This window comes from Arachis hypogaea, chromosome 2 (genome assembly GCF_003086295.3).
Source record: "Arachis hypogaea cultivar Tifrunner chromosome 2, arahy.Tifrunner.gnm2.J5K5, whole genome shotgun sequence".
NCBI classification, from domain to species: domain Eukaryota; kingdom Viridiplantae; phylum Streptophyta; class Magnoliopsida; order Fabales; family Fabaceae; genus Arachis; species Arachis hypogaea.
In genome coordinates, this window is record NC_092037.1 from 71,242,528 (window position 1) to 71,260,692 (window position 18,165).

Below are 18,165 nucleotides of genomic sequence, written 5' to 3' on the forward strand. Positions count from 1 at the left end.
AGAAAAGAGGAGAGTAAGGATCGCATATATTCGGGCAATTAAAGACATGTATGATGGGGCCACAACTAGTGTGAAGACTCAAGGTGGTGTGACAGAGGAATTCCCTATTGGTATAGGATTACACCAGGGATCATCCTTAAGTCCATACCTTTTCACATTAGTCTTGGAAGTACTCACAGAGCACATCCAAGAGCCTGTGCCATGGTGCATGCTTTTTGCCGATGATATCGTCCTTTTGGGAGAGTCAAGGAAAGACCTAAATAAGAAGTTGGAGTTATGGAGAGAAGCTCTAGAAGTGTATGGTCTGCGCATAAGCTGTAGCAAGACGGAATATATGGAATGTAAGTTCAGTCTGAGAAGGGAAAACTCCAATATAGAGGTGAAAATTGGAGAGAACACCCTACGAAAAGTTAAAAGTTTTAAGTATCTCGGGTGCATCATACAGGATAATGGAGAGATTGAACATGATGTAAATCATAGGATCCAAGCAGGTTGGTCAAAATGGCGGAGTGCATCTGGTTTTATATGCGACAAAAAAGTGCCTTTAAAACTTAAAGGTAAATTCTATCGCACCGCTATAAGACCGGCGATGCTGTATGGTACGGAGTGTTGGGCGGCTAAAGGGGAGCACGAACATAAGCTGAGTGTGGCAGAGATGAAGATGTTGAGATGGATGAGTGGTCATCGCGATTGGATAAAATAAGGAATGAAGATATAAGGGAGAGAGTTGGAGTAGCACCCATTGTGAAAAAGATGGTTGAATCGCGTCTCAGGTGGTTTGGACATGTGAGAAGAAGACCGATAGAACATCCAGTCAGGAGGGTGGATGAGATGGAAGATGGACAAAGGGCGAAAGGCAGAGGAAGACCTAAGAAGACCATCCATGAGGTGGTCAGACGAGATCTACATGTAAACGGTCTCACTGTAGACATGATACATGACAGAGCAAAATGGCGTCGTTTGATTCATGTAGCCGACCCCACTTAGTGGGACAAGGCTTTGTTGTTGTTTGTTAGTCTCTCTATTGCTTTCAATCAAACTTTTAATATACATGCTAGACAAATAAATTTCTAGCAGTTTTATTATATCATAATTAATTTAAAAAAATATTATAAGACAAATTAGTTTCCTTTTAAAATAATAAATAGACTGATTTATCTAACAAAAATCCTACGAAATACATTGTCTTTGAATTAATTTTACCAAGGTTTTTTATCAACCTTTAATGCACTAACGTGTAACAAAAACTTTGCGAAAACTGAAGAAAAATGTGTACATTGTGCACTTTCTGTTTAAAATATTAAACAGTATCCTTAAACACTTTTTTTTTTTGAAAGCTATCCTTAAACACTTAAACATTGTTTTATCTAGAATCTTTAAAAGTAAAATAATATTTTACCCTAAAACATTTTGTTAATCACTAATTTTATTAAACATTTTTCCATTGCCAGAATACTATACATACATAACCGATAAAAAAACTCTCAAGTCAGAGAGAACTTCTATTTTTTTTCCTTTTTTTTATTTTTTTACAATGGAGATTCAAAATTGAAATAGCATTAAAGTATAGGAGATTCTAGCCACCTAAACGATACCAACTGAGCTAATCTCAATTGCAAGAAAAAAAACTTTATTAAATATGACAAAAACAAAAACCTTAGTGTTTATTGTCTAATTCTCATTTATTATTAATTTTTTTCTTTTAAATTTTCATTTTCGGCTGATCACGTGAAGATGAAGTAGCATTGTTGTTTGGACCATTAACAACTGTATGTTGGTTTTTCTGTGATTTTCCTGCTGCCTTTTTGGTCTCCGATTTCGTCCCACCTGCTTGCCTCACTTTCACGCCTCTTATCATCTGTTTTACAAATATTTTCTCTCGATTAATTCTCAATATTTTATTGAATTAAATTTAAATAATCATAATAGCATATTCAATATATCAATTAAAGAAAATATTATTCTAAAAATGTAATACTACTGTGAAGAGTTAAGTTTTGGTAGGGTGAAAATTCAAAATTGTTTCTTTTTGTAAATAGAAAGTCCACAAAAAAAAAATTATCATGTGCAATGCATGTTTTTTTTACAAATTTAGTAAACATTTTTGCTCTTCACTGAATTCTATTCTTTACCAAAGAAATTTTCTTCTAAAAGAATATTTTGACCTTTTCTTCTGGGACAAAGGGAGAGGAAGGGGAGAATTTGATTATATTTTTAAGCATCTTGTTGTATACTAAAATCAACTACTAGTATAGAATATACATTAAAATACAAAATACGCATTAAAATAAATTAAACTATATATATTTTTATATATAAATAAATATATAAATATAAGGTTACTGATTTTTTTCTGTGTAGATAGTAATATATAGGTTTATTTAGGCTATACTACTTTCAAGGAGTTCAAACTATTAAATCAATAGAAAGACAACAGAAAAAAGTAGAAACAAATATAAGAATCTTACAAATTTGCCACATTTCAAATCTGAATATATCACTATGAAGTCTCCTTCTTGGAGTCCATTGGCTTTCACGAAATCTCCTGCAAAATTGAAATTGAAATCGAAAGTTGAAAAACCATTCTCACATAAGATCCTTAATTTAAAACTATATATGCCAAAGGCAAAGCTAGAAAATTCACCAGTGTTCTCAAGCAGATACATCCTGCTTTTATTGTTTGGCCAGTATCTGATGCTCCAAGAGGAAATAATAATCCAAACAAAAGAAAATTTTAGTCCCAATCAATGTCTTATAAAGATCATGACTATGCAAAGAAAACTTAAAGAAATTGATTAGATCAAAGTTTACGATTATTTTTTCTTTTAATCAGTGAAATTATAGAATACCTATAGCGCATATTCCAAACTTGAGAAGTTCCAATGTCTTCCATGTCAATAGAAATTCCATCTCTTGCATCCAATTCTGGCAAATGAGTTTCTGCCTCTTTCTGATCAAATTTTTAATATAAAACAAATTACTATTTCAGTCAAATTAAACAGATTAAATTGCTTTTTATTTTTTCTCAATTACTTGATTAACTAAAGGAGTACTCAAATGTTCTACAAGAGAGAATATTGAGTAAAGGAATTACTTTTGGCAAGACTATCCTTCCCAAGCTACCAACATCACTTTGCTTCAAAACCTTTTGGAGAAGAAATTTCAAGTTCTTCTCTGATGACTTCCACCCCTATTAATCAAACAATCAACCATAAAACCATATAAGTCACTAATTATTCAATTGTCACGAGACCAAAAGAAATTACCCTAAAAGCAAAATTACCACAGATAGAAGGGCATAAATGATAAAAACAAGGAAAATGGAGAAAAATTATCATGCTTAATTAACCGTTGCATTCACCATGTTTTAAATTGCGGTCACAATATTGCTTTTGTGGTGTCCATAGCTCAGCATCGCAGAAGCAATTGTGACCATTTAACTCAAGTCGTCCAACAATTTTCATTGCATTCGCAACTACAACTACAACTGCAATTTGAAACCATATCACTCTATGTAATGATAGAAATTCAAACCATCAAATCATAACTAATACTAATTCTAAAATGAAACAAATAATAATCGTCATAGTTCATATGCAGTTAGTTTTCATGTGAGGTTGATAGACGGTTAGTAGACAAACTATCTAACCGTTTTTATCTGTCAACTTCACATGAAAACAACTCCTGCATGTGAGTTTCCAGCAACCTGTGGTCGTTTATCCGACGATCCACGACCTTGATGACCATGATTCTGGCCTAAAGAAGCTGGCTGTGGTTCGGCTGGAAGCGCAGGAGCCGGAGCAGGAGCAGCTGCCCCAGCCACACCCTGCCAACACACCCAATTTTCGGCTCCGGTTACCGTATCAGCAACTTGGCTCTGATTCTGTGGCTGGCCCCAGTGATTGTTCTGCCTCTGATTTGATGAACACTTTCTCTGCCTCGCCATCCTCTTCTTCCTGGCTTCTTTGGTAGCCAAAGGACCTAATCTCCGCCATCCATGATCACCGCCACCACCACCACAATTTCCATTTCCATAAAACAACTGATAAGGGTACTGATTCCCATAAAGAACCGCAGGGAGAAGATGATTGTCCCCAAATGGTTGGTTGTAATGGGTAGTAAAACTATTTAACTGAGAATTAGGCCATGAATTCTTATTATTGATATAATCAGCACCAGCATCAGTAACATAAGCAGGTTGTGGAGGATACTGCACCATTAAAGCAGGATTATGAGAGGCATAAATGCATGGTGGTGGTAGTGGTGATAATTGGGGTTTATTGAAGCAATTATTAGGGTTTGAGGAAGATTCAATTGGGTTCTTGTTCTTGAGGTGGTTGGTTTGAACCCATTCAAGAATAAGCTTTAGCAAACGCTTCATCCCTTGTTTTCCTCCGCCCAATCGCTTCGCTGCAGATTCGATCGTTGATTTCTTCAGCTTCACACTTCTCAAATCACTCGCTGAGATTTTGTCCTTGTTGGTCTTTAGCCATTCCAAGAACACACTGCTCATTTCATCGTTTCCGTCATCCTCGTGATGAATTACCATTTCACCCTCCTCTCTGTTGTTGTTGGTAACACCTTCCTCTGCCTCTGGTGCTGGTGGTGGTTGTTGTGTGAATTGGTTTTGTTGTAATGATGGGATTTCACTTTCATTTTCAGTTTGGAGAAAGTTGTGTTGGAAAATGGAGTCGGGGTCAAAGAAATCAGCGTTGTTTTGCTCTTCTAAGAAGTCTATGAACCCAAAAGGCTCCATTTCCATATCCATCATATCCATGCAATCACCAACAACGTTATTTGGGAACAGTGGATTACTATCCATGGCGGTTTGTGAGATATCCATGGAAGTAGTGGAACACAAAGGTACTTCTGTTTCAGTAATGTTTGTGTTGTTGGGTTTCTGCATGTCTTTTCTGAGAGCCGCACATGACGATGATGATGATGAAGAAGCAGAGGAAGATGAAGAACATGCAGTGATGGGTTTCTCTGCTGGCTTCGATGATGAAAAAGATGATGATGATGATGACGATGATGGTGGTGATGAGATGCATGGAAGATCAGGGAGAGGAGGGAAATCGTCGTAGAACAAGTTTGGATCTTCATGAAACCACTCGTAATTCACTTCACTCAGATCTTCTTCTATGTTCTTATTAGTGTTGTTGTTAGCATCATCCATGGTTCCAAAACCTGCATCATTAACTTCCACTTCACTCTTCATCTCAATCACACTAATTTTTGTTTTTTTAAAGGTTTTCAGAACTTGGTTCCACTCATCAGTTTTAGAGAGAGAGAGAGAGAGAGAGAGAGAGAGAGAGAGAGATTGGAAAATTGGAAGAAGAGTATGAAATTGTTGTGAAGGGTGGTGGGTTATTGAAGAAGAGTACAAAGAGTATAAGACTGCTATGGTTTTTTGTTTGTTAATTTTTCATTTTTATTTTTAAATTTTTGTGTACGGATAAGTGCAAGATCTGGAACTGGAACAGTACGCTGAATGTGATTATGTGATCCATAATATAAATTTGTAAAATAATTAGGGGTGAAGGGGATAAAGGCCGCGCTTTTGAATATCAAATCCTACTAGGAAGAGGAACAAGCAACATAAAACATCTGATATATATAGTTATATTCTATCAACCAAGGGAATCTATGATTATTGATTAGGAGAACATATACAGTAGTATTTTATGAATTAACTAACAAATCACTTTCAAAGAAAGCCACTAATGTGCACTTTTTCTTCATATGGGATTGTATTTAATTTATCCAATGATTTTCGTTTAGTTTGTAGTGTTTTTTTAATATTTTTTACGGTTTTATAAAGAAAGAAAAAAAAAACTAAAAATATTAAAAATAAAAGTAGAGACATTTTTCTTCAAACAAAAAATATTTTTTTTTGGCAAATACTCATATTAGTCCGAAAATTTTTTTATGTCGAACACTTTGTCTTCAAAAAATTTTTATAGAGAATTTTTTTTGTCGAACAAATTAATTTATCTATCATACCTTCAATCAAATTTTTAATATATAAGTTAAATAAATAAATTTTTGCATTTTTAAATAAATATGTTAGATTTTTATTTATAAGGATAGATAATTTGAACAAAATTTACATTTTTTTTCTATTATTTATTTTGTTTATTGTATAAAAGAAATATGATAAACAAATTAATTATGAATATATGTCGTTTATACTTTAAACGAAATAAAACACAAATTTTAAACAAATAAAATGTTCGTAATATCTGAAAATTGAGATATTTATCGTATAAACAAAATATATTTATAACTAACACAATAAACAAAATTTAATTGATATAATTTGTTTCGATTTAAATAGTATTTATTTAATTTTTATGTATCAATTTAATTAAATTTATTTAAAAATATAATTTATTAGTTATATATTACATAACAAAAGAAAAATTAGTTATATATGTTTAAAATTTGAAAAATAAATTAACGGCAAATTTTTAGAAAATCAATTGCAAATCAAATGCAAAATAGAAATTAAAAGCAAATTTTTAGGAAACCAATCGGAAAATAGTGGAAAGAAATTAATAGCAAATTTTAGGAAATTAATTGCAAATCAACTACAAAATAACGTAGTGAATTAGATTTAAAAATGGTTATTAATTCCATCTTAATTTTTTATTAATTTAAAATTAATTATTTAAAATCACCATAATAAAAAAGTTAATTGTAAAGAAGGAGTTATTAGTTTAATTTAATAAATTTAGTACAAACAAATATTAATAGCACAGTTATTAGTTCTCACGTATTACGGATATTATATTTGTTTTATTTGTTTAAAATTTGCGTTTTATTTTATTTATTATCATAATTAATTCGTTTATACTGTAAACGAAATAAATAATATAATATAAAAATATAAATTATATCTAAATTACATATCTAGATAAATAAAATATTAAAAATATTTATTTAAAAAATCCATAAATTTTTAGACTAAATTTTGATAGAGAATAAAATATTCAGCCTATAATAATTTATAAACCAACTTAAATGTTTGTTCTTTATTTCGTAGTTGCAGTGAAGCAAATAGTCCCTTGGCAAATTCAGAAAGCCAATTAGCAAAGACTATTTAAGAGGGAGGCATCATCATGCTTCTTAAGAGAGAAAAGAGGGTTAGAGAGAGATAAAAACAAGAGACGGGTTTGACTCCGGATTTTGTTGCGTATGCAGCCATACGTTCCAGCCTGAATGGTGCAGCCAAACGGTGCTTCACACTCTTTCTTTCCAAGCAACGAAGTAACCAACAAAGTTTTGAAAAAAAAAAAAAAGATATATATATATATATATATATATATATATATATATATATATATTCTGCTAGAAAAGTAACTAAAAATAAAATTAACTCTAATTAATTAATAAAAAAATAAATTTATTACAAAAAATTATTATCTTTATTTTTTAAATTTTAACATTAAAAATAAAAAATTAATTTAGTTAATTTATAGTGTAGTTGATTTTTATATATAATATATATATATCTACTACTGCTCTTTGCAGATGCTCCTCATTATGATAAACTAGGATGCAACATGTCAGCAAAACTGCATTGCTTTTCTCCCTTCTTATCCAATCTGATTTAATAAAACAAACTCAGACACTTTCTGTATAGTGTGTATTAAAACAATAAGGCAAATTTCATAAATAAATTAAATAGAATAAGATATTTTTCATTTATAATTTTTTTAAAAAATACATTTTAATTCTATTTTATTTTTATATAATTTGTTAAAACTTTTAACAGATTACAAAATAATACATAAATTGTGAGACTTAAAAATTTAAAATATTTAGTCACATTATTAGTAGTGTCTTATTTTGATATAATTTAATAATAATGATATACAATAGCAGATGAATCCTAAATATATTATTATTTAAGAATGAGAAAAAAGGTTTTATAAAAGGTCTTCTAAAAATTATTCTTTTACATAAAATTTATAATTTGTGTTTTGTACTTTTAATTAGAATGAATAAATATAGAAATATAATAGATAGTAGATGACATAACAAAAAAAAGTGAAGTGTCAATATGCAATAAATTTAAAATGTTTTAGAGTATATATATAGTTTCATTATTTGGGTAATTAGTTAGTTAAATTTTGAACATATATAACATTTGTTAGCAAAATCATTTATATATTTACAATTAAAAAAAGTTGTAAGTGCATGTCTATGTTTAAAGTAAAGTATCTCTCAAATCAAACAGTTATAGTTTATGCTTATTATTCAATTAAGTTGTTATTAAGTAATATAATTGAGTTGAACTTTTTATTTTTAATATGGTGAAAGAGTTGGTGTATAATTGAATTATGAGGTGTATGGTGTTTTACTGGTGTATGATAATTGCGCAAGACAAATCGAAGCATCTGATAAGAGTACTGTAATCGGACGGATCGAGTACAAAAATTAGAGGGTACACAAAATCTTGGATCCGATTTGTGCACCCTCTCCACGTGGCACGCATGCAGCTCCTCTCCAAATGTATTCCATGCTTTCAATAACCCTAAATGTAACACACCCTCTCAGCAGCGTCATTTTCAGCCTCACACACAACTCTCTCTATTTGCTCCCCAACCTCACACCATCTTCATTTTTGGACGCTGCAAAGAGTCAAGGACCACATAGCAGCTCAAAAAAATCTAAATACAATGTCAAAAAGACCAAAAATTAAAAAAATAAATCAGCCATAATTTTACATTGTTAATTATTTCGGACATCCAAATTATGTAAATTTTTATTATTTAAAATTTTGATTTAATAAATATAATAGTAATAATATTAGATTTTAGTAATAGAGTAGAAATAATAAAGTAGAATTAATTAGTTAAATTTAGGGATTTAGGAATAGAGTAGAACTAATTAATTTATAAACTCTGAATTTTTTATTAATAATATGCTTTGTTTTGGAATGAAATGTATGATTAGTTGTTATTATATTCTTGATGGAATGAATGAATGAAATCAATTTTTTATTATTATTATTATTATTATTATTATTATTATTATTATTATTATTATTATTGATAATCTGTAGATATTATTATTATTATTATTATTATTATTATTATTATTATTATTATTATTATTATTATTATGTTGGAAGAAAATTTTAATTAATATATTTTCGTTTTAATTGTATTGTATTAGAAGAAGTAGAAATATGAATTTAGAATCTACTAAAAGTATAAATTTATAATATTTAAGTTAAAAAAAGAATTTAATAAATTATTCTTGATTATTGATAACGTTGGTTATATAATAATAATAATAATAATAATAATAATAATAATAATAATATTAATATTAATATTATTATTATGAGTATAATCTTATTCTGGTTATTATGTTATTATATATATGTTTTGTAAGGTAAAGAAAAAAAAAAAATATATATATATATATATATATAAGTTTTTTAAATAATTTATGATGATTGAATTTATTTTGATTATGTATAAGTGGGGTGTAAAATATAATTTTACTCGTAGTAATAAGGGATATGTAAGCATAATCATGTTATTGTTAATATAATTATGTATTGGAAGTTACAATAAAAATGTGATATTGCAGGGTTTATAGATGTTGATATGTGATTACTTTTTGGCATCGAATCTGTACAATTCAATTGTTGAGGGACATTTACAGGAGACTAATTTTTACAATATTTTTTAGATTGGAGTCGTTTAATGCCAGTCAGTAATGATTAATACTCTAATCGAGAGATGGTGGCGAGAGACTCACACATTCTATTTTTCGGTTAGTGAATGTGCTGTGTTGTTGGAGGATGTGGCAATGATTCTCAGTCTCCCGACAAATAAAATTCCGGTTACAGGACCAACCATGAGTAGTTTTGAGACCTTGGAGGCCGAGTGCTTGCACCACTTTGGTGTAACACCGAGAAAGACGGACGGTAGAGGAAGTTTTATAAAACTGACGTGGATTAGGAATTTGAAAGATCGTATAGTGTTAACTGATGATATTTAGTATAAAGCAGTTTTATACGTATATTCAATGATGTAATGTCATGTTCCACTTTTTTTATTGACTACGTGAGTGATCGTTTAAAAAAACAGATGTAATTAAATAATTGTGTAAAATATTTTATATTATTAAGACATTAAAATTAAACTTAAAAAATTGATAAAAAATTAAAATATTATCTTTTATGTAAGTATAATTTCTCCGATTTATAGACAAACGAAAAATAAATCAAATATAAATCTTCTAAATCATCATTATTTTGATTAATTTGATTATTAGATAATCTCCGATACTTGGTTTTACTTTCATCTTATTTTGGGTCCATACAATACCACATAAATATTTGTGAAATTATACATAAAAAAATTAATTTAAAATTTAATGTGAAATTCGTCACTTGAATGCTTAGATTCATTTTATTTTAACGGAATTACATAACACAGTTATAATTTTTATTTAATTGATTTAATAGATATACAAATAATAGTATTTTACGAGTAGTAATGATATAATATCTTTCTACTGATACCAGTATCATTTCAAAATTTGTATTCAATATAAATTTTAATTTCAAATAAGTTCGATTGTTGTAAAAATTAAGATTAATATCTAAAAATTATCCCATTAAAATTACTCTTACGTCATTCTTTGGCCCATCATTAATTTCAAATAAATATTCATTATATATAGGTCCACGAATATAAAATAAATAATTAAAAAATATGATGATAAATAAATTAAAATAATTATATAAAATTACTTTATCACTTTTGTAATCTAATTTTCTTATACTTTTTCTTTTTTTTTCTTTTTATTTGTTGTTTTTTATTTAATAGAATTATTAGTAAAAAAATTAATTGACTGATATTATCAACGTTTTCTAAATATTGAATAAAATATTTTTTTAGTTCCTAACATTTAAACCAAATTTTAATTTTTGAACATATATAACATTTGTTAGCAAAACCATTTATATATTTACAACTAGAAAAGTTGTAAGTGCATGTCTATGTTCAAAGTAAGGTATCTTCCAAACCAAACAGTTATAATCTATGCTTATTATTCAATTAAGTTGTTACCAAGTAATATATGAAAGTTTAATTGAGTTGAACTTTTTATTTTTAATATGATAAAAGGATTGGTGTATATGGTGTTTCATTAACGTATGATGGCTGCACAAGAAAAATCGAACTATCCGATAGGGGTATTGTAATCGGACGGACCGAGCAGAAATCGGAAGGTACACAAAATCTTGGGTTCGATTTGTACACTCCCTCCACGTGGCATGCATGCAGCTCTTCTCCGGATGTATTCCATGCTTCCAATAACTCTAAATGTAACACACCCTCCCAGCAGCGTCATTTTCAGCCTCACACACAACTCTCTCTCTATTTACTCCCCAACCTCATACCATCTTTATTTTTGGACGCTGCAGGGACCACAAAGCAGCTCAAAAAAATCTAAACACAATGTCAAAAATTTAAAAAAATAAATTAGTTAGAATTTCACATTGTTAATCATCTCGAACATCCAAATTATGTAAATTTTTATTATTTAAAATTTTGATTTAATAAATTTAATAGTGATAATATTAGTTTTTAGTAATGGAGTAGAAATAATAAGTAGAATTAATTAGTTAAGTTTAGGGATTTAGGAATAGAGTAGAACTAATTAGTTTATAAACTCTGAATTTTTTATTAATAATATGCTTTGTTTTGGAATGAAATGTATGACTAGTTGTTATTATGTTCTTGTTGGAATGAATGAATGTAACAACTCTAATTTTTGCACTAATGCGAGTTTTTCTTAAAATAATATTTTAAAGCGATTAGTTTTATTTTGACGAGTCGACTTCGAATCCCGAAGTAAAATAAATGGTAATATAATTTTATTATTATGTTATTTATTTATTTTACTTGCTATAATTATAAAGAAGCCTAGATAATAATATTAATATTATTATTATCAAGTTTGATTTTTATCGATAAAAATTAATTGTTGTTATTTTTTGATGAGCTTAAAATTACTAACGCTTCATCAAATATCTTGTTATTCCTAAATTACTAATGTCATTTATATTAGTAACTCATATACATTTAATTTTATATTATTATTATTATTAGGAAATAAAAAGAAACAAAAGCCACGTCGTGGCTTATATATATATATATATATATATATATATATATATATATATGAGATTGAAATATGGTTATAAGCCTAGCCTAAGTATAAATAAATATATATATGTACATAGAATCAAAGGTAAAAAAAAAGGGAAACGTGGTTTTAATATAGGAATGTAAAATAAGAATTTGACAGCTCATGAAACCTTAACCACCTCCAATTACTTTTTTTGCTTAACTTTTCATTTCATTCACTAAGTCTCAGGAAAAAAAAGAAAAGAGAGAGACCGAAGCTTTATGAGAGAACTGTAAAACCCTCTAACCTTCTGGTCTCGATTTCTTACGATTTGTAACTTCAATAAAAAATTTAATCCGCTAAAGTGTTTGTATTTTTTTCCTCTACGTATTAGTGTTACTTTTGTCTGGTGGAAGTCGACGGTGACGTAGCTCCCCTACCCTTTAAATTTGGCCAACTGGAGTTCTACGAGACATGGAGGATTCCAAACGTTTTTTCCTTCAGTAGCTCGGTCAGAAAGCTTCTCCGAAATTTCGAGTATTTCGATTTCGTACGAAGGTAGGGTTTTAATAAACTTTCACCGACTAAATGATATTTCATAAGTGAATTGATATTTGGATTGAGTGTTATTGAAATTTGATTGCATTTCATGTTGAATTTTGTTGATATATTAATATTTTAATGAGGTTGTGTTTCAGTTACCTCGAGAATGGATAAAATTTTAAGTTAATATTTTGATAAAATATAAAACAGGTTTTCGGTCTCGTTGGAAGACAAGAAATTAGTTTGGAAATTTTATTTTTAAGGATGTCATTTTATTTTTATAAAAAGACTGAGGTTATGTTTATAATTATAAACTAAGTTTTGAAAGAAAAATGTTATTTTGAGTTTTTATTCAAAATTACTCTCTATATTAAAATTAATTATTTTTCATCAAAGATAAATTATATTGTGAAATGATACAAAGAAAAAGTGTAAGACCCAGAATCTTTGAAAAGTTTTTTTATGAGCAAATCTCAAATCATATAGTTATTTATAGCTTTAATTTTAGAAATTATTTTATTAAAAATAATTAAGGCAAGTTTTGATTTATTGAATTTGAGATAAGTTATGATTATTATCCAATTTTATAATTATTGGATTATTTTCTATATTTAAATTATAAAGTTGATAGTTATGAAATAATAAAGATTTTATATGATTTGGATTAGATAAGTAATATTTTAAATATTAATACTACTGTTTTGGAAAAATAGAGAAGTTAATTATATTATTCCAAATTGTTGGATTTGGGCATTTTATTGAAAATAATTTGTAAAAATTGATGAGCAAATAGTATTTTTATACATTAATTTTTGTTGGATTAGAATTTACTTTTAATCACTATATTATCCCTATTTTTAAGTGAATTTACTAAAGTGTCCCTAAGCCTAAGTTTCAAAAAAAAAAATGAAACCATACTTCTTAATCCTAACAAAAGTGGCCGTCACTTCCCCTTTCATCCTCTTCAATGCAAAACTTCAGAAGAAACAGAGGTAGGAAACGGATTGAGGGAAGAGGAAAAAGGAAGGTTCACCGGCGTGCAGAGGGAAGGAAGCTCACAGTGCCGTCGTCGCCCTCACTGCGTCGTGCTGCCGCGGCAGCCCACACATCCTTGACACTGCCAGAGGAAAGCCAGCGCCGCCACCATGTCACGCCTTGCCGCCGTGCCTCATGCCTCGCCGCCGTCATCCTCGCATGCGTGAAGGAAGTCCTTTGCTGCCACTGCTGCCCGTCAAACCGACGCCGTCGCGGGTCAGAACTCAGGTGAGAGAGAGGAGGTCACGAAGGAGAGAGCCACACCCAGTCCCTGGCCGCCGCCATGCCAAACAAGGGAGTGGCCGCTGTCGTTGCAGAAGAGCCGCGCAGCCACCTTTGCATCCTTCCGCACAGAGAGAGGAGGATACGCGAAGGGGGACCTTCTTCTGCCACTGTCGTGCCGTGAGCACCGATTCGGTGGTCGCCGTTGTCGCTCCGCCCAAATGCCGCCCCTTGCCACGATCGAAGCTCACTACCGCCGCGTTGCTCCGGTCTGTTCCACCACCACTGTCGTCCAGGGAAGACCGCCGCTGCTTCTGTGTCCTCCAACGGCGCCGCTGCACGAGCAGGAGGACTCGTCCCTGCTGAGCCACCACCGGCAAGGTCCAATCAGAGAGAAGCTTGGAAGACAGGATGATCGACGGGAAAGAGTGGTTGAGCCACGCCGGTGTTGTTGGGGTCTCACCGCCACCATTCCCGTGGTGGCTAGTGCTGTCGCCAGAGTTTTGAGGCCACTAGAACCACCGCCGGAGCTTCCGGCTACTTTTGCTGTCACCGGAAAAGTTTCTGGTAAGGGTTTTATTTGAAGTTTCTGCCTTTTTGGATTTTGAGAGGGTTTTAATGTTGCGCGGTTTTTTATAGATGACCCACCGGAGCTTTTGGCTGCTGCCGGAGCTGTTACTGGGTCGGTTCGAAATCGCAGCTGCTTCGTGTTGTTATTCCGGTAAGAAATTGTGTTTCGAAAGCCCTATGTTAGTGTCCCGTACATGTATTAAAGCCTTTTACGGTATTAATGTTCCTAGAGTTTGGTAACTGAGGTTGCTTGTTGTAATTTAGAGTTGTTTATGCTGTTGCGAAAATGTGTGGGGCTGTACTTTGAGGCTGCCTTTGATTTCGAGTTAAGGAGAAAAGAACTTATGAGGTGTTTGGATTATGAAATTTGCGTTTTGAGGTAGGGGCATTTTCCGATAACTATATTTTGTATATCAGAATTATTACATATGGATACTGATGTGAGAAAATGTGTGTTTAGCGATTGTATTGGCCTTATGTATGGTTTAAATTGTCTCGATTGATTATGAACGTTTGCTGGTTTGAGTTGTTGTGTGGTTTTGTGAAATGAAATGCTTTTGAAGTTGATTTTTTTAAAGCTTTGATATCGAGTTTAATCCGTTGGGAATTGATTTGAGTTGAGTTGATTTTCTTGAAAATGTGAAAAATTAGAATACACTCTTGAATTCGGCCTTGTTTGCTTTAAATGATCTGGTTTGATAAATGATTGTTGCGGAACCATTTCTTTAAAGCTTTAGAAATGAATTTATTCGACTGATAATGATTTGATTTTGAAACGGTTTTCTTGAAATATGGAATTGAGATGATTGTTGGATTTTGGCTTGCCTTGAACTGATTTTGGATTTTGGACTGTTGAAAAGGATTGTGGAAGGGTTTTGTTGAGACCTGAACCGGGTGGCAAAGTCCAAGTTTTAGGGGAGATGCTGCCAAAATTTCTATAAAATCCGAGTCCTTATCGAAATGTTGTTTGGAAACAAATGATGAGTTAAAGACTTCTACTATTTTATTTGAATTATCAAGAAAAGGATGATTTATGCTTTTGAAATGTATTATTAAAGAGAAAATTATGATTTAGTCTTTCTTCTTAAGAAATGCATTGTTTCTCTTTTAGGAGAAAGTTATTTAGGTGAAACTTATGTTTTAAAGCTGTTTTAAATGTGACAAAGACAATGCCTTTGAATTTGATTTGAGGGTCTCAATTAGAGGAGTTTTAATGGCTTTGAAAGAACCTGAATGTCTATTGACAAGTTTCATTTTGAAATGTTTTGAGAAAGGTTTTAAGTACTCTTGAATTCTGAATTCTTGCAAGACTAAAACAATTTTGAACAGTTGAAACGTTCTAGAATTTATCATGGGGGTTGAAGTTGGTTTTGCCTAAGTAAAGGAAACGGCTTTGAAAGAAGTAAATGATTACGTGACTCGGTTTGGCTTAGATCCTATTTATTACTCAAGTCAGGAAGCCAAGGTTTTTAATGAATTTAAATTAACTTGGCGAAATGAGTTATGTTATTCTCCCCTAAAGACTTGAGACTCTACCGAGAAACTTTTGTTATAAAATTCTCTTGTTGGATGGATGATTTTGAATGTTTCAAAATGAATCTTTAACTTGCCATGGTTATGGAAGTTGTGGAAAGAGGATGCCGAGAGTGGCATTGTTTTTTTTAAAAGGGGAACTTACTTTGAGTAAAAGTGGCTTATGAGCCTGAGATGATTTGAGAAATGAGATCTTTAAAGCCGAGGCTGAAAAGAGTTGAAACTTGATTCCAATGTGAATGAATTGAGAAAAGTGATTTATGGCTTAAATGCCGATTTATGAATTTGATGATGTTGAATAGTGGAGGTGCTATTTGGTTTTGAGTCGAAATGGCTGTGTATGATATTGATTTATGGCTGATTGCCGAATGAGTTATAGGCAATATGACTGACTATGAATTATGAATTTAAGCCGGATGGCTGAGATGGATGTTGATCCATGGCTGGGACTGAATGAATATAGGCTTGAGATACCTAGGTAGTAGCAAGGGTTGTAGTTCGTCCTACTTGCTCCAGGTCAGAGACTGTGACGCCTGGGTAGTAGCAGTAGTAGTGGTGGTTCCACTTGCTCCTGGTTGAGATTTTAAACACCCGCCTGGGTAGTAGCCGCAGTAGTGGTTATTCCACTGGCTCTGGGTTGAGCGGGTAGTAGCAATGGGGTTGTAGCTCAAACCTACTTGCTCCGTGATGGGTGTTTCTGTCCATGGTTAGCTACCAGGACGTGTCAGGTTGGCTATATAACCGACAGATGATATCATGAGCCACTAGGACAGGCATGCATCATATGCATCTATGTGACATTGTTTGGGTGTGCATATTGTACGTGGTTTGCCTTTGTGATTAACTGCTAATTGTTCTACTTGCTGTAACTGTTTGTTTGTGCTTGAACTTCCTATCTGTGTTTGCATCTGGGACTCTATTGGATTGTGGTGATTGGTCGATGGTTGGATTGTTTGGGCCTAGTTGGTTGAAATGAGGTGGACCGATGATTGGGTTCGGTTTTGTGTTTTTGGTTTGGAAAAGTATGAAATGCTAATTTGGTTCAGCATGGTTAAACCTTTTTGAAAGGCTTTTGAGTTTTTGAGAATTGAACGGTTCCTTTTTTAGAAAAGATTTCCGACTTTACTTTTATTGAAAACCGTTGTTTTTGAAAAGAGGCAAAAGATGGTTACTAATCACTGGTACGGTTTATTTTCATGTATCCTATTACAGTAATTCCTAAAAACCCTCTACTGAGAACCCTTTCGAGGATGATGTTCTCACCTCCCTACATTTTTCCCTTTTCAGGATATGGGCGCTGAAGTCACGAAGAGTTTATTTAGTTATTGTTGTGATGCTCTGTATTGTTTTAGTTATGGTTTATTGTACCCTCGCCTTTATCTTGATATATTCTGTAAGAGGGATAGGAATTGATTTAGCTAATGCTTGTAATATTATTTATGTATGTATGTATATATTTATGGATGTACTCTTTATGAGAGTTTTTGTAAGTTGTATGGTATCTTTGTATTTACGTTATCAAATGAAAGTATTTTAGGAGTGGTATTGCGGTTTCAAGTTTTAACAGGCTCATATTTTAGTATTAAATAGTATAAGTGTCGTTGTAATGTCTGAGCTATCAGAGTCGCGCAGCCGGAAGCGTGAGCTTTGGTAGTTAGGGTGTTACATTATGGTATCAGAGCAGTCTTTCCTGTAGAGCCTGAGGAATGGACCGACTATGCTTCAATTGCATACTCTGAGTGTTTGTCATGTATTAGGTCTTGTCGAATGACGAGAATTAGAGCTTTATGCACATGGCGATCTATTGATTAACGTTGTTAGTCTTGCATTGCATAATTCTTGGTTTAAGTTTGGCCGGCTTAATATTAGTGAATTTTGTATATGAAAGCACTAATGGGTTATCATAGATGACGTACGAGTTTTGAGTAAAGCGAATCGCGGGTTTTGAGAACGTTGGAGACTATTTCTCGAGGTTATTCAGTTGTGTGTCTTAAATTTAGTTCGAGTCGACCTATTCTTTCATAGCCTAACTTGAGGTTCTTATTTGCTAATCCTTTAGAAAGGTGGTTTGATTTTCCAACTCTATTCCTCTATTCATATGCA

At 31.7% G+C, this 18,165-nt stretch overlaps 2 protein-coding genes across 4 annotated transcripts; one reads left to right on the forward strand and one right to left on the reverse strand.

Moving 5' to 3' along the window:
* Window positions 1-1,489: 1,489 nt before the first annotated feature.
* LOC112747712 (B3 domain-containing transcription factor ABI3) lies at window positions 1,490-5,542 on the reverse strand. 2 transcript variants are annotated; one of them, XM_025795889.3, is made up of 6 exons: window positions 3,707-5,542; window positions 3,095-3,190; window positions 2,850-2,950; window positions 2,645-2,697; window positions 2,469-2,545; window positions 1,490-1,858 (listed from the first exon to the last, which is right to left on the reverse strand). In XM_025795889.3, the coding sequence occupies exons 1-6, from the start codon at window positions 5,216-5,218 to the stop codon at window positions 1,703-1,705; spliced, it is 1,995 nt and encodes a 664-aa protein (XP_025651674.1). In that variant the 5' UTR covers window positions 5,219-5,542; the 3' UTR covers window positions 1,490-1,702. The 2 variants fall into 2 exon arrangements, with proteins under 2 accessions (XP_025651674.1, XP_025651681.1); XM_025795896.3 differs by having other exon boundaries at window positions 2,645-2,691; window positions 3,707-5,537.
* Window positions 5,543-13,644: 8,102 nt separating this feature from the next.
* LOC112747722 (uncharacterized) lies at window positions 13,645-17,619 on the forward strand. 2 transcript variants are annotated; one of them, XM_072218732.1, is made up of 4 exons: window positions 13,645-14,526; window positions 14,599-14,680; window positions 14,794-14,908; window positions 17,350-17,619. In XM_072218732.1, exons 1-3 carry the CDS (start codon window positions 14,181-14,183, stop codon window positions 14,834-14,836), a joined length of 471 nt encoding a protein of 156 aa, XP_072074833.1. In that variant the 5' UTR covers window positions 13,645-14,180; the 3' UTR covers window positions 14,837-14,908; window positions 17,350-17,619. The 2 variants fall into 2 exon arrangements, with proteins under 2 accessions (XP_072074833.1, XP_072074829.1); XM_072218728.1 differs by lacking the exon at window positions 14,794-14,908.
* The last annotated feature ends 546 nt before the right edge of the window (window positions 17,620-18,165 follow it).

Coding starts and splice junctions, on each gene's coding strand:
- LOC112747712 (XM_025795889.3), bottom strand. CDS start 5,218: ATGAAGAGTGAAGTGGAAGTTAATGATGCAGGTTTTGGAACCATGGAT. Junction 3,191..3,706: donor CGTCGGATAAACGACCACAG/GTTGCTGGAAAC, acceptor TTTGATTAATAG/GGGTGGAAGTCATCAGAGAA. Junction 2,546..2,644: donor GTATCTGCTTGAGAACACTG/GTGAATTTTCTA, acceptor TCAATTTTGCAG/GAGATTTCGTGAAAGCCAAT.
- LOC112747722 (XM_072218728.1), top strand. CDS start 14,181: ATGCCGCCCCTTGCCACGATCGAAGCTCACTACCGCCGCGTTGCTCCG. Junction 14,527..14,598: donor TGTCACCGGAAAAGTTTCTG/GTAAGGGTTTTA, acceptor GGTTTTTTATAG/ATGACCCACCGGAGCTTTTG. Junction 14,681..17,349: donor TGCTTCGTGTTGTTATTCCG/GTAAGAAATTGT, acceptor TTCCCTTTTCAG/GATATGGGCGCTGAAGTCAC.